At 44.7% G+C, this 26,899-nt stretch overlaps 1 protein-coding gene across 4 annotated transcripts in view; it reads right to left on the bottom strand.

Annotated features, from left to right (window-relative positions):
* CAPSL (calcyphosine like) overlaps positions 1 to 26,899 on the bottom strand; it is a 105,809-nt gene that overhangs the window by 8,680 nt on the left and 70,230 nt on the right. For 2 of the 4 annotated variants that reach the window (XM_030193033.1, XM_030193032.1), the window contains exons 4-5: positions 19,591 to 19,800; positions 12,436 to 12,539 (exon numbers count right to left, since the gene is read on the bottom strand). In XM_030193033.1, the coding sequence (XP_030048893.1) occupies positions 12,438 to 12,539; positions 19,591 to 19,800 (312 nt within the window). In that variant the 3' untranslated portion in view covers positions 12,436 to 12,437. Of the gene's footprint in view, positions 1 to 12,435; positions 12,540 to 13,229; positions 13,284 to 19,590; positions 19,801 to 26,899 lie in introns of all 4 variants that reach the window. The other 2 variants (XM_030193035.1, XM_030193034.1) reach the window with 2 other exon arrangements.

Below are 26,899 nucleotides of genomic sequence, written 5' to 3' on the forward strand. Positions count from 1 at the left end.
GGTATCTGCTCTGGTTTCCCACCAGTATATGCTGAAGTTCTGTCTTGAACCCACTACTCCACTCTGGGTTTTCCAGCGGTCTCAGTTGCCGCTTCCTTGGCAGCAATTCCACTTTCACTGTTTGTCTATGTGCACAGCTTGGAGTATTGTACGCCCCTGCTGTACAATTTCCAAGAGACAGACTGTTATGAACAGCTCCAGTTCTGCTCCACTCTGTAGTCTGGACCGGCTTTCCAAGCTGCTTCAACACCAGTAGCAGTTCTAGTTTCAACAAACTTCCAAATATCATTGAAGACCCATCTTTTTAATAAGGCATACCACATAGAACAACAAATATAAATGCATGCATCTCCTTTACCTTTACACAGACCTATTTTTATAATATCTGTTTGTTCTAAACTTCTACTATGTTACTCAAAATCTCTATGTAATAATATGTAATTATTTTATAATATCTGCTTGTTTTAAACTTCTACCATGTTATTCAAAATCTCTATGTAACAATAAGTGACTATGTTCTAATCCACTACCACCAACGACACATTGTAAGCCACATTGAGCCTGCAAAAAGGTGGGAAAATGTGGGATACAAATGCAATAAATAAATAAATATTCCCTAGGAGTTTTCCCATCTCTAATCAGTGAAGGAGTAGCCTAGTGGTTAGTGCAGTGGACTTTGATCCTGGGGAACTGAGTTCAATTCCCACTGTAGCTCCTTGTGACTCTGGGCAAGTCATTTAACCCTCCATTGCCCCTGGTACAAAATAAGTAGCTGAATATATGTAAACCACTTTGAATGTAGTTGCAAAAAGCTCAGAAAGGCGGTATATCAAGTCCCATTTTCATTTTAAGTTTTCATATTCGCTACTGTGCCAACTCTCATGGCTCTGTATGGCTCGCAACACAGCCCAAACACAGTCTCCTGACTGTTCTGACCCCTCCAGGCCAGGTTTTCTTTGTTGCTGCACAACACTCTCCGCACATCAATCTGCTAGATATTTGTTGTGACATGGATAGGTCACTGTTGGAAGCAGCATACTGGGCTAGTGAATTGATGTGCTCTTTTCTGACCACTGCCAGGTCATTTATGACTTATGAACTGCATAGTTATAAGGCTCAAACTTTTCTATACTTTTGCTACTCCACAAGGTTTGAACACGGAGAAGTGTTGAGGATCTAGATAAGCCCTGGGTACTAGGAAATTCCTATAACAAAATGGCGTCTATAATCCTCTGTAAAAGAACCTTGAACTTATTTTAAGATGCTGAGTTTTATAAACATTATTCTGTGTTCTGTAAACAATAACGTAAGACAGGATTTTAGCTGATGTTACAATAAATTTGGCTGACACTGCAAGTTGTAGACTGGATGGGAGGGGATTTTTGCTCAGTCCAGTGTATATAAGACGCTGATGTGCTGGATTTAGTCTGAGGGCTGAGATGACCAACAGAGAGTAATTCTTTGCAGCTGTGGTTTCACTCCCTCTCAATAACAAATTACTATTTGTTATTTCCTAATTACCTAATATCCAACCTACTCTAATTGCCTTATCTAAATACTATGTCCAATTACTCTACCTAATTACTCCATCTATCTAATTATTCTAATTACTCTAATTACTTCCTAATTCCAATTACTTTCTAATTACTGTCTAACTACTTCCAATTACTTCCTAATTCCTATTGCTTTCTAATTACTTTCCAATTACTGTCCAATTACTTCCTAATTCCAATTGCTTTCCAATTACTGCCTAATTACTTTGCCTAATTGTTTTTATTGCCTAAATAAATTATTGTCTAATTGCTTTATCATCTTATTGCCTTGTTATTATCTGTACTGGAATAAAGACTATCTCTTTGGAAGGAAAATAGCTTCTGTCCTTTCTATCACCCCTTACCTCGGGGGTGGTTGGTCCATTATATCTGGGGTCGGTGTAAGGAGGTAGACAAACCTTATTTGCCCCATACTTCCAAATTGTATATTTCTTATGGTATGTAGATATATCAGAGAAGAGGGTGGTGGATGCTTGGAATGCCCTCCCGCGGGAGGTGGTGGAGATGAAAACGGTAACGGAATTCAAACATGTGTGGGATAAACATAAAGGAATCCTGTGCAGAAGGAAGGGATCCTCAGGAGCTTAGCCTAGAATGGGTGGCAGAGCTGGTGGTTGGGAGGCGGGGCTAGTGCTGGGCAGACATATACGGTCTGTGCCGGGCTGGTGGTTGGGCAGCGGGGCTAGTGCTGGGCAGACTTATACGGTCTGTGCCAGAGCCGGTGGTGGGAGGCAGGGATAGTGCTGGGCAGACTTATACGGTCTGTGCCAGAGCTGGTGGTTGGGAGGCGGGGTTGGTGGTTGGGAGGCGGGGATAGGGCTGGCCAGACTTATACGGTCTGTGCACTGAAGAGCACAGTACAAATAAAAAAGTAGCACATATGAATTTATCTTCTTGGGCAGACTGGATGGACCATGCAGGTCTTTTTCTGCCGTCATCTACTATGTACTATGTTACTAAATAATCCCCACATAATCACGGTCCTCACTGATACTAGGCTGTCAGAGGAGGCCCTAACAGACTCCACTATAAACACTAGATAGACATTGGTCTGACCCAGTTTGGCTATTCTTATGTTCTTTAAACCCTATAAAAAAAATTTTAATCCTGCTTCTCTAGTGCTTACTAAACTGGTTACATATTTTCTCCTAGCTAAGGCAGAGCTAGACTCCTTAACCTTTATACAGAAAATCCCTCAGCTGTACTGACACCCCAATCCCTTAAGGTACATGGATTGTCTCTTCTACAGGGCACAAAAAAAAACCCCACCACTGCCACAATATGTGATAGTCAGCGGGATTACAGCGGCAGGCCTTCATAAAATACAATAGACAAGGATAAAAAAATGAAACAAAACCTTTTATTAAACAACTACTGAACCCTGTTATCTCACAGGTACAGCAAATAAAGAATAAGGCCTCTTGAGTTTCAGAGGAAAACTTTGCACAGGCCTGTAGCTAACAGGCCTCAAATCCACAGTGCATACAACTACTTGCAGATTGCACAAACACAGGTCTGGCTCAAGCCAGACCTCAAGAACAACTTCTGTAAAGCTAAATTTAAAGCTTGGCCTACCTTACGGGCCCTTTTACTAAGCCAACTAGGTGCCTATGAGCACCCAAAGCGCATCAATTTTGAGTTACCACCTGGTTACCATGTGGCTCTTGTGGTAATTTCATTTTTGACGCGCATCCACTATGCTCGCCAGAAAATATTGTTATTTTCTGGCGTGCAGGCGGTAATCGGGCTGTAATTAGCATTTTACACACAGAGACCATTACCGCCCAGTTGCTGAATGAGACCTTACCACTAGGTCAATGGCTGGCGGTAAGGTCTCAGGCCCAAAATGGACGAGCGGCAATTTTCATTTTGCCGCACATCCACTTTCAGCAAAAATTTTAAAAAGACTATTTTTTATAGGTGCGCTCGTGCCCAAACACATATCTACACTACAGCAGGCCATTTTTCAGCGCAGTTTAGTAAAAGGGCCCCTTAGGTTCTGGTAGCTTACACATAAGCAGAAGAGACTTACATAGTAGGGTGGCTGCTCTCCTCTCAGGACCTCTTTTTTCACTGTTGAGTCTCAGCCCCCTTCCCCTGCCCAGACAGCCTAACATCCCTATGCTTATACTGGCTCTGCTTCTGCCTCTGATTTCTCTATTTGGCCGGCACCGTTCGATTATGCCCCTCTTTGTTACTTAAACAAATGATGTAATAATTTAAAAAATTGTTTAATATTAAACAAAGGGAATCTGAGTAAATTTGTTTAAAGATCATAAACCATTCAGTGTGACATTTATGAGATAACAGAGAAAACTAGGGGGAAGGGACTTTTTCACATAACTTGTGAATGTAAATTTGCACCACATTCCCAAACACTGCTATATCTATGAAACTCACTTTAAAATTACCCTTCAGAAGTATGATTAGTAAACAGAAGACTTACCATATATGAAAGTATTTCTTAAATCACATTTCATCTTCTGTTTTACAAGAGTTAGTAAAATTATTTGCACAGTTAGCTGAACCCCAAGTTATCAGAGAAATATTTACAGCTGCACTTTCATATCATTCAAACTATATATATATATATTAGTGGGTATTTTTAAGCTTAAAAAAATCAACATTTAATATCATAGCAACCAGGTTCTATATACTTGTAGGGGGTAATTTTATAAAGAATTTTTTCTGCTTAGATTATCTCGGGGGTTACGTGTGGTTTCATCTGTTGTCCGATGTTTTTCCTCACTGCGTTCTATCCGCATCCTTCACACTTTTCTGGATGATGATGCTTGTTCTATTCTGCTTCACGCTTTAGTCATTACCAACTATACTATTGCAATGCGGGCCTCCCATCTTCATTTCTTAAAAATTTGCCATCACTATAGAACACTGCTATAAGCATCCTGTCACATGAATGCCATTTTGATCATATCACACTATTACTCAGATATCACCATTGGCTTCCGATTATCTTCCATTTGCAGTATAAAAACCTAGCATTGACTCAAGGTACTTTTCTCAGAGATTCCTACTTACTTCTTGTCCCTGAACGTTCCATATAGACCAATATGTTCTTTGCACTCTTCATCTGGTAATCAACTATCCATTCCTTCTTTAACACATACTAGACTTCAAGCTACTTGCCATTCTGCTTTCTTCTCATTAAGCCCGTCATTTTGAACAGATTGAAGGGGAGAGTGATGGCTTAGTGGGAGACCTGTGAGAAGCAAGTTGCAGTAGTCTAAGCGTGAGGTGTAGATAAGGGTTTTGGTAGAGTGCTCAGAAAGAAAGTGACAAATTTTGATGATATTACACAGGAAGAACAACAGGTTTTAGCAGTCTGTTGGATATGTCCAGAAAAAGAGAGGAATCAAAGACCACCCCAAGGTTATGACCTAATGACACAGGGAGGATGAGAGTGTTATCACAGAGACAGAGAATGAGGGAAGAGGAGGTGGGTTTAGAGGGAAAGATAAGAAGCTCAGTCTTGGCCATGTTTAGTTTCAGGTGGCAGTGACACATCCAGGCAGCAATGTCAGACAGGCAGGCTGAGACTTGAGCCTGGATTCCTACTGAAATTTCTGGTGTGATGTGGTAGATCTGGAAGTCATCAGCATAAGGGTGATACTGAAAACCATGGGAGGAGATCAGAGCACCAAGGGAAGAAGTACAAATGGAGAAAAAAAAGAGGTCCCAAGACAGAGCCCTGAGGTACACCAACTGATAGTAGGATAGAAGTAGAGGAGGATCCACCACAGAATACACAAAGTGTGATGGGAGAGATAGGAAGAAAACCAAGAAAGAACAGAGCCCCAAAATTCAAGTGAGGACAGCGTATCAAGAAGAAGGTTGTGGTCAACAGTGTCAGAAAAAGCAGAAAGATCAAAAAGGATGAGGTTAGAATAAAGAGCTTTGGATCTGGCCAGGAACAGGTCATTGGAGACTTTAGCAAGGGCTGTTTCAGATGAATGTAGAGGGCGAAAGCCAGATTGAAGTGGATCATGAATAACTTGAGATGAAAGAAAGTCAAGACGACAATGGCAGTGAAAAGCAAGGTCAAGTAGCTTGGATAAGAAAGAGAGGAGGGAGATGGCGGCGATAATTGTAAGGGCAGGTAGGGTCCAATGAAGGTTTTTTGAGGAGCGGTGTAACTACGGCATGTTTGAAGGCATCAGGAACTGTTGCAAAGCAAAGTGAAAGAGGATATGACAGATAGAAAGGATGACAGTAGGAGAGATAGTGCTGAGTAGATTGGTAGGAACAGGATCACAGAAACAGGTAGTCAATTTGCAGGAGGAAAGAAAATGTGCAGTTTCCTCTTCAGAGATTTCAGAAAAGGAAGAAAAGGTAGCAGGGGTTGAAGGAGGGTTGACAGAATAGATTGGGGGAAGGAGAGGTGGAGGTGACTTGGTTGAGAACTCAAGGTTAATCTTGTGAAGCTTTTCATGGGGGTACTCAGACATAGTCTGGGGAAAGAGTGAAGGGGGGGTGGAAGCAAAGATACAATGAGGAGAGAGTTCAGTGTGGCAAAGAGACGTTGAGGGTTTGAACCAAGAGAGTAGTCTTGCTTGGCAAGTGAAAGAGCAGACTGGAAGGAAGTCAGTAAAAATTTGAAATGTTTGAAGTCAGCATGGACACGGGATTTCAGGCAAAGTCATTCAATACATTGAATACAGAAACATAGGTAGCAGATTCTAGAGGTCAGTCATGGCTGGGGTTTGGTACGCCTTACAGAATGGAGAGGAGCAAGAGTAGTCAGAGCAGAAGAGAGAATAGCACTATAGAAAGAGACAGCCTCAATGACAGACTTGGATAACATAACGGTTGAGAAGAGGGATGAAACACTTGGATAACATAGTGGTTGAGAAGAGACATGGTGGAGATTGGACGGGACTGGGGGGAGGGATTAAGTGTGAAAGTTATCAGATGATGGTCAGAGACGGAAAGAACTGAGGTGCAGAAAGTGGACAGTGAGTAGTTGGGGAAGAAGACAAGATCAAGACAGTGGCCATTCTGGTGAGTAGGGGTAGTGGAGCAAAGCTGAAGATTGAAAGAGGATGTCAAAGTGAGAAACTGAGAGGCATAAGAGTCAGAGGGATCATTAGCATGAATGTTAAAATCCCCAAGAATGAGGGACAGAGATGAAAGTTCAAAAAAGAAGGAAAGCCAGGAGTCAAAGGCAGTGAGAAAAGATGAAGGGGACTTATCAGGAGGTCGATAAATGACTGCTTCTCAGAGAAGCAGAGGAGGGAATAGACAGATGAAGTGGACTTCAAAGGAAGAAAAGCAGTAAGATTGAGGTAGAAGAGGTTGGAATCAATAACAGGGTGAGAGGAGTAGCCTGACACCACCTCCACAGATAGCCAGGCGAGGTGTATGGGAAAAAAGGTAACCTCCACGACACAGGGCAGCAGATGTAGCAGAGTCTTCAGGGCAAAGTCAAGTCTCAGTTAGTGCAAACAGATGGATAGTATCAGAGATAAAGAGGGCATAGATGCAGGAAAGCTTGTTGGAGACAGAGCGGGCATTCCACAAGGCACATGAGAAAGGCCAAGAAGAAGGGGAAAGGAGAACAGAAAAAAGATTGGAAACAGTGTAGTGTGACCTGCATGGGTAGAGTGAGAGCTGATTTGGAGGACCAGGATTGGAATTGATATCTCCAGCAGAGAGCAGAAGAAGGAGCAAGGGAGTACGGAGAAGAGTAGGAGAGGCATGATGACAGAAATGAAGATGAGATGCACTCAGACAGAATGGGGATGGCTGAATGAAAGGAAGAAAATGTTGGTACGAAAGTGCAGACCTCACACGTCACCTAGATAGAATATTAGATAGTGTGGGGAGGAGCCAGCTGTCTTGTACCAATGACATAGGAAAATGAGGGAGGGAGGTTCTGAAAGCCAAATTTAGGCCCTTAGGTAGAAAGCTGAAATTCACATACTCCAGGGTAGCATTTTCAAAAATGCTCCCATTCCACACACAGGACCCAAGAGGCAGGCAGAGCTCCGAAGTCTCAATACATGGTTGAAAAGATGGAGCAGGAATTAGATTTGTTAGGCATTGGGCAACATTCTGGGGAACGGGGAGCCTGTTCCAACAGGATGGAACCAGGCTGCTGGCGCTAACATTAAAAAGGAGATAGAGCATATTTTAAACTAAAATGGGGGGAGAGGGGAGCCAACAGTTGCCTAGGAGCGCATGGTTCGGTGTGGAGTATCAAACAGGATCTTTAGAAAATCCAGATAAAGAGGTTTCAATAATGGTGGAAGAAAGCCAGGAGTGTTCAATAGGAAAACAGAGTAAAGGATGCAAATTATGCCCATTAACTTCAAAGCAGACTGTAGATGCAAGGAAAAATTACAATATGAAGTGTCTATATACAAATGCTAGAAGCCTTAAAAATAAGATAGGAGAATTGGAGTATATAGCACTGAATGAAGAGATAGATATAATGGGCATATCAGAGACCTGGTGGAAGAAGAACAATCAATAGGATACTGTATTAACAGGGTACAAATAATATCACAATAATAAAGTGGATCAAATTGGAGGGGGCGTTGCGCTATTTGTTAAAGAGGGAATTGAGTCAAACAAAATAAAAATTCTACATGAAACAGATAGCAGCATGGAATCTTTACAGATAGAAATTCTACGTGTGAAGGGAAAGAATATGTTAGTAGAGCTGTACTCCATCCATCAGGACAGAATGAATAGACAGATGAAAATATGTTTACAGAAATCAGGAAAGCTGGCAAATTGGGCAACATTATAATAATAATAGGAGATTTCAATTATCCTAATATTGACTGAATAAATGTTACATCAGAGTGCTAGGGAGGTAAACTTTTTAGATGTAATAAATGACTGCTTCTTGGAGCAACTGGTCTAGGAACCAATGAGAGGGGGAGCTATTTTGGCTCTAATCCTTAGTGGAATGCAGTGCTTACTACGAAAGGTAATGGTGTTGGATCCACTGGGAAACAGTGATCATAACATGATCAAATTTGAGCCACATCTGGAATGAAGTCACTAAAGAAATCAACTGTAGCAGCTTTTAATTTTTGAAAGGACGATTATGACAAAATGAGGAAAATGGATAAAAAAAAGCTGAAAGGGTCAACTGCAAAGGTTAGGACTTTAAATCAGGTGTGGATGTTGTTTAAAAATACCATCGTGGAAGCCAAGACTAGATGTATTCCACGTATTAACAAAGGTGGAAAAAAGAGCAAACAACAGTCAGCGTGGTTAAAGGGTGAGGTGAAAGAGGCTATTAGAGCCAAAAGAACATCCTTCAAAAAATGGAGAAAGGATCCAAATCAAGAAAATAAGAAGCAACATAAGCACTGTCAAGCCAGATGCAACGCATTGATAAAGAAGGCTAAACAGAATATGAAGAAAAACGCCACAAAAGCTCATAGTAACACTTTTTTTCAGGTATATCAGAAGCAGGAAGCCTGTGAGGGAATCTGTGGGACCATTAGATCAGGAAGGAGGAAAAGGAGCACTCAGTGAGGACAAGGCCATAGCGGAGAGATTGAATGAATTTTTTGCTTCTGTTTTTATGAAAGAAGATATAAGACATCTACCTATTCCGGAAATGGTTTTCAGGGGTGACAATGCGGAGGAACTGAAAGAAAACTCGGTGAACCTGGAAGATGTACTGAGCCAAACTGACAAGTTAAAGAGTGATAAATCAGTTTGATAGTAAATTTAACTTGTATACATTCAGCTATTTCAAATTTCTTAATAAAATCCTTGTGGCTAGGGAGGATGTACAGTCAACATGTTTCGCCCACCAGCTTTCTCAAGGCATACACCTAGCGACGGCAAACTCCTCTCCATACCCCAGCCACTTCCACAGGAAGCAGGTGGGCAAAACATGTTGGCTGTACATTCACCCTAGCCATGAGGATTTTATTAAGTAAAACTTTTCTAAGCATTTTACCATTTGAAATGGCTGAATGTATACAAGTTAAATTTATTATCAGACTGATGAAGAAGTTGGGGATCAAGCTTAGGGCTATGAGAAGTTTGAGCCCTAAGTGGCACCGCTGAGGTCTGTGAAAATGTTAGAAAATGTCATTTGAAAGACTTTCAAATAAATGCGTTTAAGTCTCAAGGTAATAATAGAGGCATTATGGTATTAGATATCTTGAGAGTAAAATTGTGTTGCCATAAGAGAAGATTGCTAAATGATCAAAACACTTCTTCGCCAGCAAAGGTAGCCGACGAAGGTGGCGGGGGAGGGTTGGCGGCGGGAGGGGGGGGTCGAGAGGGTCGTCAGCAGGGGGGTCAAAGGCCAAATCTACGGGGGCCCACATAGCTACACCACTGTCTTTAACGCCTTGCCCCAAACAGTATAGTGTAACGGTGACAAGATTCTTCAATCATTAAAATGCCTACTCTCATCCTGGCATCCCCTTTACCTATCCTAGTGGGGCAGGCTAGAATCTCTCACAATGATGGTTTCCCCTAAAATTAATTTTGTATTAAGCATGATCCGTGCGCGCACTCTTCCATAAATCTTTCTATTTGCAGGTTGAAAAGCTATTGACCTCCTTTTTGTAGAAATCAAAACCTCATTAGACTATTTCTCAGTAAGCTCAAGGCACCCAAGGATAAGTTAAGAGTATTTTTCCTCGACTTTCTGCTTTATCACAAGCCTTTCATAACTCGACAGGGCCTCTCTTGGCTCACCCCTAATCCTCATTCCACTCCTTTATGGCTACATCTAGAGCACTCAATTCTCAATCCTATTCCCACACATCTTGCAATGTCCACAGCTTTATCATAGGCTCAAACAGAGAACTCAACACTTACCAACATGCAATATTGACTATTAGAGTTTGACAAAATCATAGATCACCCCACAAACAACACAGTTCATGTCTCCCTTTGGTCTAATCCTAGATTAAAAATAAATAAATTGTTATGTTAATGGAAATTATGGGCTACTAAGGACTCAAATCGAAACAATTTACGCATCTAGTTTTTCCTATCTAAGCACACAACTATGGAACGTATTACCAAAAGCCTTGAAAATGACACACGACCACCTAAACTTCCGGAAATCACTAAAAACCAACCTGTTTAAAAAGGCATACCCTACCGATCCAACTTAAATGCCTAATCTCTGCAACACAACCAAACTAAAGCACGTAATGGACATAACACAACTCTTCCGTTCTCCGATTCCCTAATGTGGTTGTGCCACATGAACTTGATCTTACAACATCACCCTATATTTGTTCACACTGGAGCCTGCAAAGGCCTCTCCGGTACTATGTAAGCCACATTGAGCCTACAAATAGGTGGGAAAATGTGGGATACAAATGTAACAAATAATTAAATAAATAAACAGGGCAGTCACATAATCATGGAAGAGTGATTTTATAACTCTGGCTGCAGCATAGTTACATTCATTGTCAATACTTGATTAAACCAGCAATCCAACAATGCTGCAAACTGACAACATTGTACCCGCCTTCATCCTCAAGGTGTCTCCCCTCCCCCCCTCATGATCACACTCATAGCATATGACATGAAGGCTACACAAAAAAAAATGCGCACTCGTTCCCTATCTATCCATTATTGGGTCAAAGACCGTAGAAGTCTGCCTGGCACTGGTCCTACTTCCCAATCGTTGTCAAAGTCCACTCCAGCCCATCCAAACCTGTCTCTCCATAATCAACACACAGACCATAAAATTCTGCCCTGTTTTGACCATAGTTGGGACACAGACCGTAGAAGTTCACCCAGTACTGGTCCTATTTCCCTACTACTGGAATTGCCATCTAAGCACAAACATGTTTTGTCTTGATTCCATCCTTTTTCCATTCCTTTGTGTTTATCCTATGTGTTTTTGAATTGAGCCACCACTTTTGTCTCCACCACCTCCCCTTGGAAGTTATTCCAGCATCCACCACCCTCTTTGTGAAAAAGTACTTTCTGAAGTTGCCCCTAAGTCTACCACCCTGTAATCTCAATTCATGCCTGCTTCTCCATCTCTGGAAACATTTGTATTTATATTGATACCTTTCAAATATTTAAATGACTATCATATTTCCCCTATCCTTCATTTCCTCTAGGGCAGAGCTTCCTAAACTGTGGGTAAGGACCCCAGATGGGGCCACAAAACCCACATTTGGAGATCACGATTTTGGTGGGCTCCCCATAAGTGCATCATTACTCTGTACCTCTGGGGACCACACAATTTTATTTTGCTGCTATCATGGAGTCACAGCCACAAAAAAAGATCGACAAGCACTGCTGTAGGGTATATATATTCAGGTCCTCAAGTTTCTTCTCATACTTCTTTTGATACAAACCCCATACCATTTTTGTTGTATTTCTCTGGACCATTTCAAGTCTATTTACATATTTAGCTAGATACAGCTTCCAAAACTGAACACAATACTCCAAGTAGGGCCTCACCAATGACATGTATAGGGGTTATACCTCTCTCTATGCATCTTCTTGCTATAGCCACCACCTTGTGCATTGATCCTCAAAACACTATCACCCCAAGTTCCATCTCCTGAAGCCTATCCATCTCTCAATCCTTATCTCATGTCTCCTTATGAAGAAATTCAACCAAGGCAGTGTAAAACAGGTTGTTCTGATCTTGAAACAAGGGACAACAGAATCTGTACAACTCTAATAAATTTGTAGACAGTAATTGAGTTATTTTGTGATAATGTTTAAAATATTATTTGACTGAAAATTTAAAGATTAATAAATAGCTATTTTAAAAAAATGCCTATGTTTACATTCATATTTCCCCCGTATTCTGAAACTACAATTCTGTAAAGACTAAACAGTATCATAACTGAATGGGAATAAAAGTGCAACTGAAAATAAAGCTTTGTATCCTAAGTCATACTGTTAGAGTTTCCAAGCGTTTTTCATCATGGTGATGAAGTAGACATCTGTATCTACTGACGCGCTGACCCCTGTATAATAGTTTGTAAATTCCTCTGCTGTAACCTAAAGAAATAAAAATTAAAACTGAAAAGAACAACTTCGTTCTTCATAAGCGAAGAGAAATTCTTGAATGTTTAAAACAGGACTGAGGGTCAAAAGAGATATACTACAAGGGTCCTTTACTAAAATGCGAGCTAAGTTTTTGCACTTAGCATGTCTTAACAGCAAATATTAAAGTATGCTAAGTGCAAAGGCTGTACATTAACTGTTAGTGGCATGGCCAGCATGCTCTCAGAAAGTATTGCACTGAGAAGTTCATTAGCGTGCATACACGTTTGTTGATTAGCGCAAAGATACTTAGCATCTGCTATTTGGGAGATGGTAAGTTTTCCCGCACTAACAGCAAAAATTACAGTTAAAGCACAGTAAATACTGTATGCCAACCATAACATGAAATCCTCACCCATTCTCCATCTTTTCCCCCCTCTTATTATAACATGAGAAATGTGTGTGCACTAACTAGCATGACAAGGTGCTGATAGTTGGCGCTCTTGTGTGGTAGCTGTAAGTGTGGGCAAATTTACACATTAAGGGCCCTGTTCATTAAGGTGCGTTAGTGTTTTTAGTAAGCCTACACTTAGCGTGCTGACCATGTAAGTGCCTATAGCGATATTGTAGGCACGTACATGGTTAAGGCACGTTAACGCGCCTATAACGCTGCTTAGTAACCAGGGCCCTAACAGCTTTACACACCTTAGTAGGCCCCTTTGTTACATCAGACTTTCATGTGCCTGGAAGAACCATGAGCTATTTCACAACAAACAAGAAAAGAAATTGTCACTTCAAAGTATGCACTCCTTTCACATCTAGAGGATAGTAACATTATAAGGTTGAAATGGGGACAACACTATACATATTAAAGCAGCCATACAAGTTATATTTTCAAAAGTAATAGCAGACTTCCTGTTTATAGCACCACTTTTTAATCTATTGGTCTTATCCTTACATCTTCCTCAATTTAGCCTAACATAATACCTTATATATTTATATTTCTTTGTAATAGAAATATATTGTTACAGAGAACCTATGTCCCCATTTAGTCTTCATGGGTTATTTGAGTGCCTAAGTACTGGGGCCTGGCACCTGAAGCAGCCCTGGACTTAACAGGAGCTACTTTGGGTCATGTGGAAAGACATGCCGCTAGATTTAGTGAAGTGTGCTACCAAGTTACTGCATGCTAAAGTCATTAGGACTCCAAAGTATGTTTTTACTAAATCATGTTAAGTACTAACATGTGCTAAATGCAGGAAAAAGAATTATTGCAAAATGCGTTAAAAGCATTTTGCAGTAATTTGCTTGTCAGAACACACTATCATGCGCTATTTCATTTTTCAAAGATTTTTTAAGGAAGGGGCATGTCATGGGCAGGGAATGAGTGTGGAATTGTTATCCAGCTAGTGCATTCTGAATAATGCGCACTAACTGAGTAACACTGACTTAACGTGGGAGTACTTAGGGCCTCCTAATTAGGCTTACATGGGCTTTTCCTTCAAAGAGATAGCCCTACACAGTATACTCCGATTGTCAATACAGCCTGACAGTTTGTGCCAACCCCAATGGAGACAGGGTTGCAACAACCCATCCTACTAAATTAATTAGTCACTGTGGCCCAAACCATGCAGGATCAAGTGCAGCACCCACAAAATCAGGTAGACACCCTGCAGGCCTCAAACTGACCCACAAAGAACCCGTTCCATGGCCCCAGCACTAGGGGAAGAGCCCAGGTTGCCATTTACTGACAAATTTTAGAGGAACTGGAAAGAACTTTGAGGTTTCATAAACCAGTGCCTCCTGCTATTCCACTTATGATATGGGAACTTGGGGGACAGACTCCATGATTTTGATTTACTGATGATCTACTTCCCAATATAATATTGAAGCAGTATACGAAGTAGGCTCATAGTTACAATGATCTTTGCAACCCTAGGGCCCTGTTTACCAAGCCGCATTACAGACGTGTTAGCATTTTTAATGCGCGTTAACTGTGTATGCGCCTACAATATCCCTATAGGCGCCTACACGGTTAGCGAGCACGTTAATTGTAGATGTGTAAAAAACGTAAATGCGCCTTAGTAAACAGGGCCCTTACTATTGAAACAAGATAGTCCTCTTGCAGATAGTGGACTGGAAAGCCAAACCAAGAACAACTAATGAAACACAGCCTCACGAACTTCAAATAGAGTGGCTGAGTATAATCTCAAGTGTAGACTGAAATTAGCCTGCACATCAGGAGTAGGGGTGGTAACCAAGTGCACTAAAATAGGGATTTTTTGTTAATAAGAACAAAAATTTTAGGTCACTAGTTCTGGAGAACTAGAATGAAAATTATCATTTTTTTGTAAGAATGAAAATTGGATAAGAATAAAATAATTTATCAGATCTGAATATAATAACTAAAATTATTTATTCCCTTTAATGAAAATTCCTTATAGCAGAATGAAAATTATCAGTGCATAGTGCTGTCCACAGTGTCTTCCCCTCCTACGAGTCCTCCTACTTGAACCGGTCTTGTGTGCCTGCTGTTGACACTGAAAAAAAGCTGCTCTTTTGCTCTGCTGTCTACTGCATCTCCTGGAGACCTCCGACAGCAGCAACCACACACATGCTCAGTTAATGGTGTCAGCACAGGTCAGGGAGATACAGCAGATTGCAGACTGTTTGCTTGCTGGCCCAATCTGCCATCTGCATGCAGTGCTGACCCAACCGGGCTCACCCAATCTGCTGTCTGCAAGCAGTGCTGGCCTACCCAGGCCCACCCAAACTGCCAACTGCATGCCTGCTGGTCCACCCGGGCTCACTCAATCTGCTGTCTGCATGCCTGTAGTGCTGGCCCACCTGGGCCCACCAAATCTGCCTTCTATATGCCTGCTGGTCCACTCGGTCCCACCCAATCTACTGTCTGCACGCCTGTAATTATTCTTATCTGTAAACTGTAATTATTCTAGATCAAAGGCTTGAAGTTGTGAAGAACAAAATCCCCAACTTTGTCTATATGATACAATAGATGAGCCTGATACACAGAAACTCCTGACCAAAATGCCCAGTGTGTCAGCAAAAGAATTTTAAAATTATACCCATATCCTACTACTAACTAATGTTGCAGCCTCAGGCTTGGAAACAGAGAATCCTTTTCTCCATGCTTTGGGTCTCCCTGTCCCATTTCTTCTCCAAAGATTTAACTCCTACTAGCCTGAACCCCTCCCTTCTAGCTCAGTAGTCTAGCTTTCTCTTAATGAGACCCTGTGAGGGAGTGCACTTAAGGGGAACAATGTATACCTTACTCACTCCATCACAACTGGCTACTCCTCTTTTATTCCAAAACCTCTCATCCAAATCATTTTAATTACAATTTTAAAATGCAAACTTTGGCCATATAAAAATACTGAAAAATTGGGTGATCATAACATTCCATTTTCAGGGGACAAGCTGATTCGTGCATCCAATGGATTGAAAGTAGAACTTGCTCAGCTTGTTCTCTGAGCATGGAACTATGTGGTCATCCTATTGAAAAGGGAATTTGGATGCCTACTTGATGCATGAAGAAAATAATTGTAACTATTACACTTCCAATAAACCATCATCTTTATATAATTAAAACCTTTCTTCCCGAGATACATATTCCATACCCTGGTACAGTCAATGGTAATAAGTCATCTTGATTACTGCAATGCACTGTACGCAGGCTACAAAGAGCAGAACATCAAGAAACTCCAAACTGCCCAGAATACTGCTGCCAGACTCATATTTGGAAAAACTAAATACGAAAACGCAAAACCCTTGAGAGAGAAACTTCACTGGCTCCCACTTAAGGAACGCATTGCATTCAAGATCTGTACGATGGTACACAAAATCATTCACGCAGACACCCCAATCTACATGCTAAACCTCGTGGACCTACCTCCCAGAAACGCCACAAAATCATCTTGCAAATTTCTCAACCTGCACTTCTCCAGCTGCAAAGGACTAAAATACAAGCTGATGCATGCTACCACCTTCTCTTAAGTGAGCACAAAGATATGGAACGCACTACCCAGAGACCTGAAAACAATCAACGAAACAACTAACTTTCGCAAATCCCTCAAGACATATTTCTTCAACAAAGCCTACAATGAAAACCCAGAATTTCACTAATCCACTTCTGAATACCCACCTTCTACTATATCTAATAGATTCCTTCCTTCTTCTCTTTACCTACTTCCATTAACTAATCTCTGCTCTATAATAAATGTACCTGACATTCAAGATTACATGTGTTAACAAACTATGTAAGCCACATTGAGCCTGCAAATAGGTGGGATAATGTGGGATACAAATGCAATAAATAAATAATTACTTGAAAGAAAAGTGCACAGGCAAGAACTGCTGGATCAAAAATATACACGACTACTGGAATTCACTGATTTTCTTGAAAGCCTGAAGCCTACAGAGATGCAAGTCACATGACCTGTGTATGGCTCTCTGTGGGATCCTTTTACTAAGCTTACCACGGCATAAAAGGGCTTACCACAGGAGGTCCTGTGGTACGTCCGAGATTAGTGTGCGCAAACCACGCGCAAAAAAGAATTTTCTTTTTTTTGGCAGATGTGGTGTGTCGGGGCAGGGTGGGCATGCCAGCACTGATCATTACCAAAAAAAACCTAAAGGAGACTTACAGGAAATCTCAAATTATAGGCCTGTAGCCTCTATACCATTGCTAAGGGGTCCTTTTACTAAGCTGCGGGGAAAAGGGCCCAGCGGTATTGGCGGGTGCAGTTTTTCCCCATTTGCCAGGCCCTTTTTTCCGCAGCTGGTAAAAGCCCCCCCCCCCCCCCCCCAAAAAAAATGGCCACATGGTTAGAGAACTCTTACTGCGTGGTCATGCGGCAAGGAGCCCTCACTGCCACCCATTGAGGTGATCAGGGCTCCCATGCTAACCCAGCGGTAACCAGGCAGCACGCAGTGATGCTCGATTTCTGCCGGGTTACTGGCGTGCAAGCCATTTTCAGGGTTTTTCTTTTTCCCCCGGAAATGGCGAATGCTCAGAACGGGACTACTGCCAGTGGTTGTGTTGGGCCGGCGGTAGTCCCGGAAGAGCGAGTGGTAAGCCTGCATTGGGCTTACCGCCGCTCTGTAACAGGGCCCCTAAGATTATGGAGGGATGGGTCATGAAACAGCTGACGTTATATTAATAAATATTTGTTACATCCATCTCAGTTGGCACATGGGAAACATCTGTTGAGTCGCGGTCAAGGTGCTACTATTATTCAATTTGATATATCAAGCATCTTTGACCTGGTTGACCACGATTTATTGTTGCTTATGTTGGAAAGCTTTGGCATACAAGGTGCAGTGTTGAACTGGTATAGGGGATTTTTGACTGGTCACCGTTATAGGGTTAAGATGCAGGGTGTCCTGTCTGATGTTTGGTTTCCAACAGGTGGAGTCCCACAGGGATCACCCCTTTCATCAATTTTATTTTATTTAATCTGTTGTTACAGCCTTTAAAGTTATATACTTTTACCTATGCAGATAACATTACTACTCTGATGCCATTTTCAAAGAGTTAAGAAGAGATAAGGGACATTCAAAAATGTGTGGAGGTTACAGAAGGATGGGCTTCATTTTTTTTTATGAAACTTAATCAAGTTAAAAATACTTTGGATAGGTCCACCAAAGAATATAAAAGGTAAGGAGACTTTTGTTATCAGAAGTAATACTTTTTAAGTTTGAGTTCACCACTCGTATATTAGGAGTTGAAGTGGATAGTCAGCTAACCATGTTAAATCAGGTTAATAAGGTAGTAAAAAGCTTCTTCTTTCTATTAAAGAAATTAAAAGCAATACATAGAAATTTTAAATTACATTGTTTTAGGCTCATAGTACAATCTTTGTTGCTTCCGAGGGGCCCTTTTACTATGCCGCGTAAGCGTCTATGCGCGCCAAAATGGAGTTACCACCCTGCTACCGTGTGGCTCTTGTGGTAATTTCATTTTTGGCATGTGTCTGATACGCACGTCTGAAAAATAACTTTTATTTTTGGATGCTCCTATCGGATGCACGCCAAGTGGCATTTGATGCGCGTAGGTCATTACCACCCAGTTACTGTGTGAGAATTTACCACTAGGTCAATGGCTGGCGGTAAGGTCTCAAACCCAAAATGGACGCGTGGCAATTTTTATTTTGCCACATGTCCATTTTCAACAAAAATTTTAAAAAGGCATTTTTTACAGGTGAACTGAAAAATGATTCTGCGCGCGCCCAAAACACGCATCTACACTACTGAAGGCCATATTTCAGCGCACCCATGTTGGATTATTGCAACATAGTTTATGTTGGTTTCATGAATGAGCTTCAGGTGATTCAAAATCTTGCAGTTAGAGTTATCTTTTCCCTGAGCAGAGAAGAGCATATATCTCCTTACTTTGCTAAACTTCATTGGTTAACAGTAGCCGCTAGGTCTCATTTTAAATTACATACTTTGGTTTTTAGGGCCTTGTATGGGGATCTTCCATTATATTTGGCTGAGTTTTTCTCTTTGTTGAACAGACAATTAGATAGGGGTCAGATATTTTAGAGATTTCCTTCTATGGCTATGATTAAACTTAGGAAACAGCTGGTGTCATGCCTATCGTATAAGGCTGCTTCGATTTGGAATTCATTTCCTATGATAATCAAGTTATCTAAGGACCATTTAACTTTTAGAAAACAATTGTAAACATTTCTCTTTAAGAAATATGTTGGTTGAATTTTTTAACTTGCTGTACTCAAACAGTAAACTCCCGAATGGTCTTGGTCTTTAGTCTTTTGTGACCTACACTGAACTGGGAAGGCTTTTGCGGAATAAAAGATTAATGTGTAATGTAATTTTACTGTTGTGGTAGAAAGTGGCCTTAGCGTGTGGGACAAGGGCATGCTAAGGCCACTTTTCCCGCACCTTTGTAAAAGGACCCCTCTATCTGCATGTCATTAGAGAACATTCTTTTGCAAGGTACAAATGCCTACACTATCAAATATGAGTCACTCATAGTAAAGCCCAATATTACATGAAATACAGAAACATTTTTTTTCTTACTCACCTGTCCATCTTTGTCATAGGGAGAATCAAAGTTATCTAAAAAGATTCTAAAAACTTGATCTTCTGTCCACTCTCCATTCTGATATTTTGGATGATGTTTTGCATTATATACTCCTCTTAAGTCTTCAATTGTTACAATACCATCACCAGTTTTGTCTAACTTCCTAAATGCTTGCATAATGACGTCTTTTCTGGCATTAGACATCGGTGGCTATATAAAAGAAAAAACATTCAACAACTGATTTTTATTCACAGCAAATAGACAGAAGCATCATTCTTTGGGTCATTATTTTTAGGTTTCTCTTTTTGGAAATATCCCTTATGTCCCCTAGACCCCCTAATGCTTCCTATTTCTAGGAACTCCTGTCTAGGATCTCTTATGGATTCAATCAACCTAAGTCTCTGCCTCAGCCTACAATTCTTACAAAGTATTTTGTGGTGCTGCAACTCAGGCTTGCTCCACACTCTACTCCAGGTCAGATTTTCTTGCTCACAGGCCAAGAAAAGCTCAGATTGCACAAGGTTTCCTCATTAAGCACCATTACCTTCCAGCATCACAGTCCTTAGGATATCTGTCAGTTTTCCCTTCTATACTGTTCCCACAGAATTATAATTATACCATTCATATTCCCTTCCACACAATTCCCATACAATTCCAGTTATACCATTTGTAATCCCTTCTATTCTATTCCATACATTATTCTGCTTCCTTTCCAATAGAAGTCTGAGTGGAGTACAATTCATAAGAAGTCAACACAATTAGTTGAGAAATACAAATATTTCCATTCCACAATATATATTAAATCCCAAAACTCCTCAAAAATAGATAAGATTTTAACATTTTACGAAACAAAGGTATGAAGTTACCATCCCAAGGGGAAAGAATTCCAGACTTTTATTCCTTGAAAATGAAGGGATCCTTTTAACTAAGCTGCAGTAAAAAGTGACTTGCGATAGTGTAGGCACGGGTTTTGGGCATGCACTGAAATATTTTTCAGCGCACCTACCAAAAATGCCCTTTTTAAAATTTTCCCTGAAAAAGGACATGTGGCAAAATCAAAATTGCCACGCATCCATTTTGGGTGTCTGACCTTACTGCCAGCCATCGACCTAGCAGTAAGGAATCTGCGCGGTAACTACCTACACGTGCCAGATGCCACTTGGTACACATCCGCTACGAGCAGCAGAAAATAAAAAATATTTTTCAGACATGCCAAAAATGAAATTACCGCAAGAGGCAGGTAGTTGGGTGGTAAGTTCATTTTGGCGCGCATTGGGCGCGTGTACAGCCTTACGCGGCTTAGTAAAAGGGGCCCTATAGCTATATCTAAAATAGTTTTAAAATGAACCTCTTTACTCATTAGATACTTCAGAGTAAGTGAATGATACATACCTGTAGCAGGTGTTCTCCGAGGACAGCAGGCTGATTGTTCTCACGACTGGGTGACGTCCGCGGCAGCCCCCACCAACCGGAAAAGGCTTCGCGGGACGGTCGGCATGCAGGGCACGCCCACCGCACATGCGCGGCTGTCTTCCCGCCCGTGCGCGACCGCTCCCGCCAGTTGAATGACAAGCAATAAAATATGAAACACAACTCCAAAGGGGAGGAGGGAGGGTAGGTGAGAACAATCAGCCTGCTGTCCTCGGAGAACACCTGCTACAGGTATGTATCATTCACTTTCTCCGAGGACAAGCAGGCTGCTTGTTCTCACCACTGGGGTATCCCTAGCTTTCAGGCTCACTCAAAACAAGAACCCAGGTCAATTGAACCTCGCAACGGCGAGGGTACAACAGAAATTGACCTACGAAGAACAACTAACTGAGAGTGCAGCCTGACCAGAATAAATTCGGGTCCTGGAGGGTGGAGTTGGATTTACACCCCAAACAGATTCTGCAGCACCGACTGCCCGAACCGACTGTCGCGTCGGGTATCCTGCTGGAGGCAGTAATGTGATGTGAATGTGTGGACAGATGACCACGTCGCAGCCTTGCAAATCTCTTCAATAGTGGCTGACTTCAAGTGGGCCACTGACGCTGCCATGGCTCTGACACTATGAGCCGTGACATGACCCTCAAGAGCCAGCCCAGCCTGGGCGTAAGTGAAGGAAATGCAATCTGCTAGCCAATTGGAGATGGTGCGTTTCCCGACAGCGACCCCTAGCCTGTTAGGGTCGAAAGAAACAAACAATTGGGCGGACTGTCTGTGGGGCTGTGTCCGCTCCAAGTAGAAGGCCAATGCTCTCTTGCAGTCTAATGGGTGCAACTGACGTTCAGCAGGGCGGGTATGCGGCCTGGGGAAGAATGTTGGCAAGACAATTGACTGGTTAAGATGGAACTCCGACACCACCTTCGGCAGGAACTTTGGGTGGGTGCGGAGCACTACTCTGTTGTGATGAAATTTGGTATACGGAGCATGAGCTACCAGGGCTTGAAGCTCACTGACTCTACGAGCTGAAGTAACTGCCACCAAGAAAATGACCTTCCAGGTCAAGTGCTTCAGATGGCAGGAATTCAGTGGCTCAAAAGGAGGTTTCATCAGCTGGGTGAGGACGACGTTGAGATCCCATGACACTGTAGGAGGCTTGATAGGGGGCTTTGACAAAAGCAAGCCTCTCATGAATCGAACGACTAAAGGCTCTCCAGAGATGGCTTTACCTTCCACACGATAATGGTAAGCACTAATCGCACTAAGGTGATTCCTTACTGAGTTGGTCTTGAGGCCAGACTCTGATAAGTGCAGAAGGTATTCAAGCAGGTTCTGTGCAGGGCAAGAACGAGGTTCTAGGGCCTTGCTCTCACACCAAACGACAAACCTCCTCCACTTGAAAAAGTAACTCTTTTTAGTGGAATCCTTCCTAGAGGCAAGCAAGACCTGGGAGACACCCTCAGACAGACCCAACGCAGCGAAGTCTACGCCCTCAACATCCAGGCCGTGAGAGCCAGGGATTGAAGGTTGGGGTGCAGCAACGCTCCGTCGTTCTGCGAAATGAGAGTCGGAAAACACTCCAATCTCCACGGTTCTTCTGAGGACAACTCCAGAAGAAGAGGGAACCAGATCTGACGGGGCCAAAAGGGCGCTATCAGAATCATGGTGCCGCGGTCTTGCTTGAGCTTCAGTAAGGTCTTCCCCACCAAAGGTATGGGAGGATAAGCATACAGGAGGCCGGTCCCCCAATGAAGGAGAAAGGCATCCGACGCTAGCCTGCCGTGTGTCTGAAGTCTGGAACAGAACAGAGGCAGCTTGTGGTTGGTCTGAGAGGCGAAAAGATCCACCGAGGGGGTGCCCCACTCTCGGAAGATCTTGCGTACCACTCTGGAATGGAGCGACCACTCGTGCGGTTGCATGACTCTGCTCAGTCTGTCGGCCAGACTGTTGTTTACGCCTGCCAGGTACGTGGCTTGGAGGAGCATGCCGAACCGGCACGCCCAACGCCACATCCCGACGGCTTCCTGACACAGGGGGCGAGATCCGGTGCCCCCCTGCTTGTTGACGTAATACATTGCAACCTGATTGTCTGTCCGAATTTGGATAATTTGGTAGGACAGCCGATCTCTGAAAGCCTTCAGTGCGTTCCAGATCGCTCGGAGCTCCAGGAGGTTGATCTGCAGATCCTTTTCCTGGAGGGACCACAGACCCTGGGTGTGAAGCCCATCGACATGAGCTCCCCACCCCAGGCGAGATGCATCCGTCGTCAGCACTTTCGTGGGCTGCGGAATTTGGAATGGACGTCCCAGGGTCAAATTGGTCCGGATGGTCCACCAGAGCAGTGAAGTGCGGCAACTGGTGGAGAGGCGGATGACATCTTCTAGATCCCCGGTGGCTTGAAACCACTGGGAAGCTAGGGTCCATTGAGCAGATCTCATGTGAAGACGAGCCATGGGAGTCACATGAACTGTGGAGGCCATATGACCCAGAAGTCTCAACATCTGCCGAGCTGTGACCTGCTGAGACGCTCTGGTCTGCGAAGCCAGGGCCAGGAGATTGGTGGCCCTCGCTTCGGGAAGGTAGGCCTGAGCCGTCTGAGTATTCAGCAGAGCTCCTATGAATTCCAGAGACTGTGTTGGCTGGAGATAGGACTTTGGGTAATTTATCACAAACCCCAGCAGCTCCAGAAGTCGAGTAGTGCACTGCATAGACCGGAGGGCTCCCGCCTCCGAGGTGTTCTTGACCAGCCAATCGTCGAGATATGGGAACACGTGCACTCCCAGCTTGCGTAGGTAGGCCGCTACCACCACGAGGCACTTGGTAAACACTCGTGGGGCAGAGGCGAGCCCAAAGGGCAGCACACAATACTGAAAGTGCCGTGCGCCCAGGCGGAATCTGAGATACTGTCTGTGAGCTGGCAGTATCGGTATGTGAGTATATGCGTCCTTTAAATCCAGGGAACATAGCCAATCGTTTTTCTGAATCATTGGCAGAAGGGTGCCCAAGGAAAGCATCCTGAACTTTTCTTTGACCAGGAATTTGTTCAGGCCTCTCAGGTCTAGGATGGGACGCATCCCCCCTGTTTTCTTTTCCACAAGGAAGTACCTGGAATAGAATCCCTGCCCTTCCTGCCCGGGTGGTATGGGCTCGACCGCATTGGCGCTGAGAAGGGCGGAGAGTTCCTCTGCAAGTACCTGCTTGTGATGGGAGCTGAAAGATTGAGCTCCCGGAGGACAATTTGGTGGCAGGGAGGCCAAATTCAGGGCGTATCCGCACCGCACTATTTGGAGAACCCACTGGTCGGAGGTTATGAGAGGCCACCTTTGGTGAAAAAAACTTAACCTCCCCCCGACCGGCAGATCGTCCGGTACGGACACTTTGAGGGCGGCTATGTTCCCATGGATCCAGTCAAAAGCCCGTCCCCGGCTTTTGCTGTGGAGGCGCAGGGGGCTGCTTAGGCGCACGCTGTTGACGGGAACGAGCGCGCTGGGGCTGTCCCTGTGCCTGACGAGGCCTTCGGGCCGGCTGGTTGTACCTACGCTTTGCAAAAGAATAGGGTGCAGCCTGCCGGGCCCGGGAAAAACGTCCACCTGCTGAGGTGGATGCTGAAGGCGCCCGGTGGGAGAGCTTGTCGAGAGCGGTTTCCCGCTGATGCAGTTGGTCCACCAGCTGCTCGACCTTCTCACCAAAAATGTTATCCCCCCGGCAAGGGACGTCGGCCAGTCTCTGCTGGGTGCGGTTGTCCAGGTCAGAGGCACGCAGCCATGAGAGCCTGCGCATCACTATACCTTGGGCCGCAGCACGAGATGCCACGTCACAGGTGTCATAGATACCCCTGGACAGGAACTTTCTGCACGCCTTCAGCTGCCTGACCACCTCCTGATAAGGCCTGGACTGCTCCGGCGGGAGCTTCTCGACCAGGTCCGCCAGTTGTTGCACATTAGTCCGCATGTGGATGCTCATATAGAGCAGGTATGACTGGATGCGGGTCACGAGCATGGAGGATTGGTAGGCCTTCTCCCAAATGAGTCCAGAGTGCGAGACTCCCGCCCCGGGGGCGCCGAGGCGGTATCCCTCGAACTCCGTGCCCTCTTGAGAGCAGAATCCACGACCGCCGAGTCATGGGGCAATTGGGGCCGCATTAACTCTGGGTCAGAGTGGATCCTGTACTGGGACTCTGCTTTCTTGGGAATGGTGGGGTTAGTTAACGGTCGCACCCAGTTCCGAAGCAGTGTCTCCTTGAGGACATTGTGCAGCGGTACCGTGGAGGACTCTCTAGGTGGTGATGGATAGTCGAGGACCTCGAGCATCTCGGCCCTCGGCTCTTCCACAGAGACCACGGGAAAGGGAATGCTAATAGACATATCCCGCACAAAGGAGGCAAAGGAGAGACTCTCAGGAGGTGAGAGCTTCCTCTCCGGTGAAGGCGTGGGGTCCGAGGGAAGGCCCGTAGACTCCTCTGAGGAGAAATATCTAGGGTCCTCCTCTTCCCTCCACGAGGCCTCACCCCCGGTATCGGACATAAGCTCGTGTAGCCGAGTCCTGAACCGGGCCCGGCTCGACGTCGAGGCACCGAGGTCTCGGTGTCGTCGAGCGGTGGACTCCCGTGCCGGCGGGGACGGAGCTCCCTCCATCGACGTCGACGGGGACTCCACCTGCGTGGCGGTCGAGACCGGCGCCGGGCTAGAGCTCGCCGGCGCCACAGACATCGGCGCCGAGGGCGCAAGCACCCCCGGCGCCGGCACAGCCTGGCGCATCAGCCCTTCCAGGATCCCCGGAAGGATGGCTCTGAGGCACTCGTCCAGGCCCGCTGCCGGGAAAGGTGGTGGGACCGGTAAGGGTGTCGGTGCCAGAAGCTGATGGGGGCCAGGAGACGGCACCGAGGTGCCGGAACCCTGACGCGTCGGTACCTCCACAACCGACGGGGACCTCTCCTCTCGACGATGACGCTTCGGCGTCGCCTCCTCTCCGATGTCCGGATGCACCGAGGGCGACCGGTGACGACGCTTCTTGTTTTTCTTTCGATGCGTGTCACCGGCGCCGGGAGGTATGGAGGAGGAGGAGGACGATCCCCCTCGGTCCCGAGGAGCCGGGTCAGACAGGGTTCGGTCCCGTGGGCCACGGGCTGAGGGAGTGACCGGGGCCGACTGCCCACGCGGCCGCTCACCTCTACCCTCGCCAGCGGACCGGCGGGCCGACGGGACCTGTTCTCCTGGGGTCGATGCCATCGGTGCCGATGTCTCGGGCATCGATACCGGTACCGAAGGACCGGGCGTCGATACCGATGCCGTCGAGGTCGACGTCGAGGGGCCGGCGCAAGTTCCAAAAAGACGGTCCCGCAGAACTTGCCTCGCAATCTGAGTCCGTTTCCGGAGACCGAGACACAGGGAACACGACTTGATATTGTGCTCCGGCCCGAGGCACTGGAGGCACCAAGCGTGGGTGTCGGTCTGCGAGATCGGCCGGCCGCAGCGACCACACTTTTTAAATCCACTCGGGACCTTCGAGGACATCGACGGAAAAATCGCGTCGGCGAAGTCAAAGTCGTCAATGGTGGCTGAAATCACACCTCGAAAAAAGAAAACGACCGTGCGGCCACTAGGCCGCAACGCGGCGTCCCCGCTGGAAACGAGGGAAAAAAGGGAGCGCGTGCTCCACACGCTCAGGGTTTTTTTTTTTTTTTTTGAAAAAAGAAACCGGCGGTAACAAAAAACTAAGAGAAAAAAGCAACGATCCGCGTAAACGCGATCGAAAATCCGGCGGCTGAAAACAGAGAGAGCGGCAAAGCACAACTCTCTCCAGACGCGGAAAAAAAAGGAACTGGCGGGAGCGGTCGCGCACGGGCGGGAAGACGGCCGCGCATGCGCGGTGGGCGTGCCCTGCG

This window comes from Microcaecilia unicolor, chromosome 2 (genome assembly GCF_901765095.1).
Source record: "Microcaecilia unicolor chromosome 2, aMicUni1.1, whole genome shotgun sequence".
In the NCBI taxonomy this organism is placed as follows: Eukaryota; Metazoa; Chordata; class Amphibia; order Gymnophiona; family Siphonopidae; genus Microcaecilia; species Microcaecilia unicolor.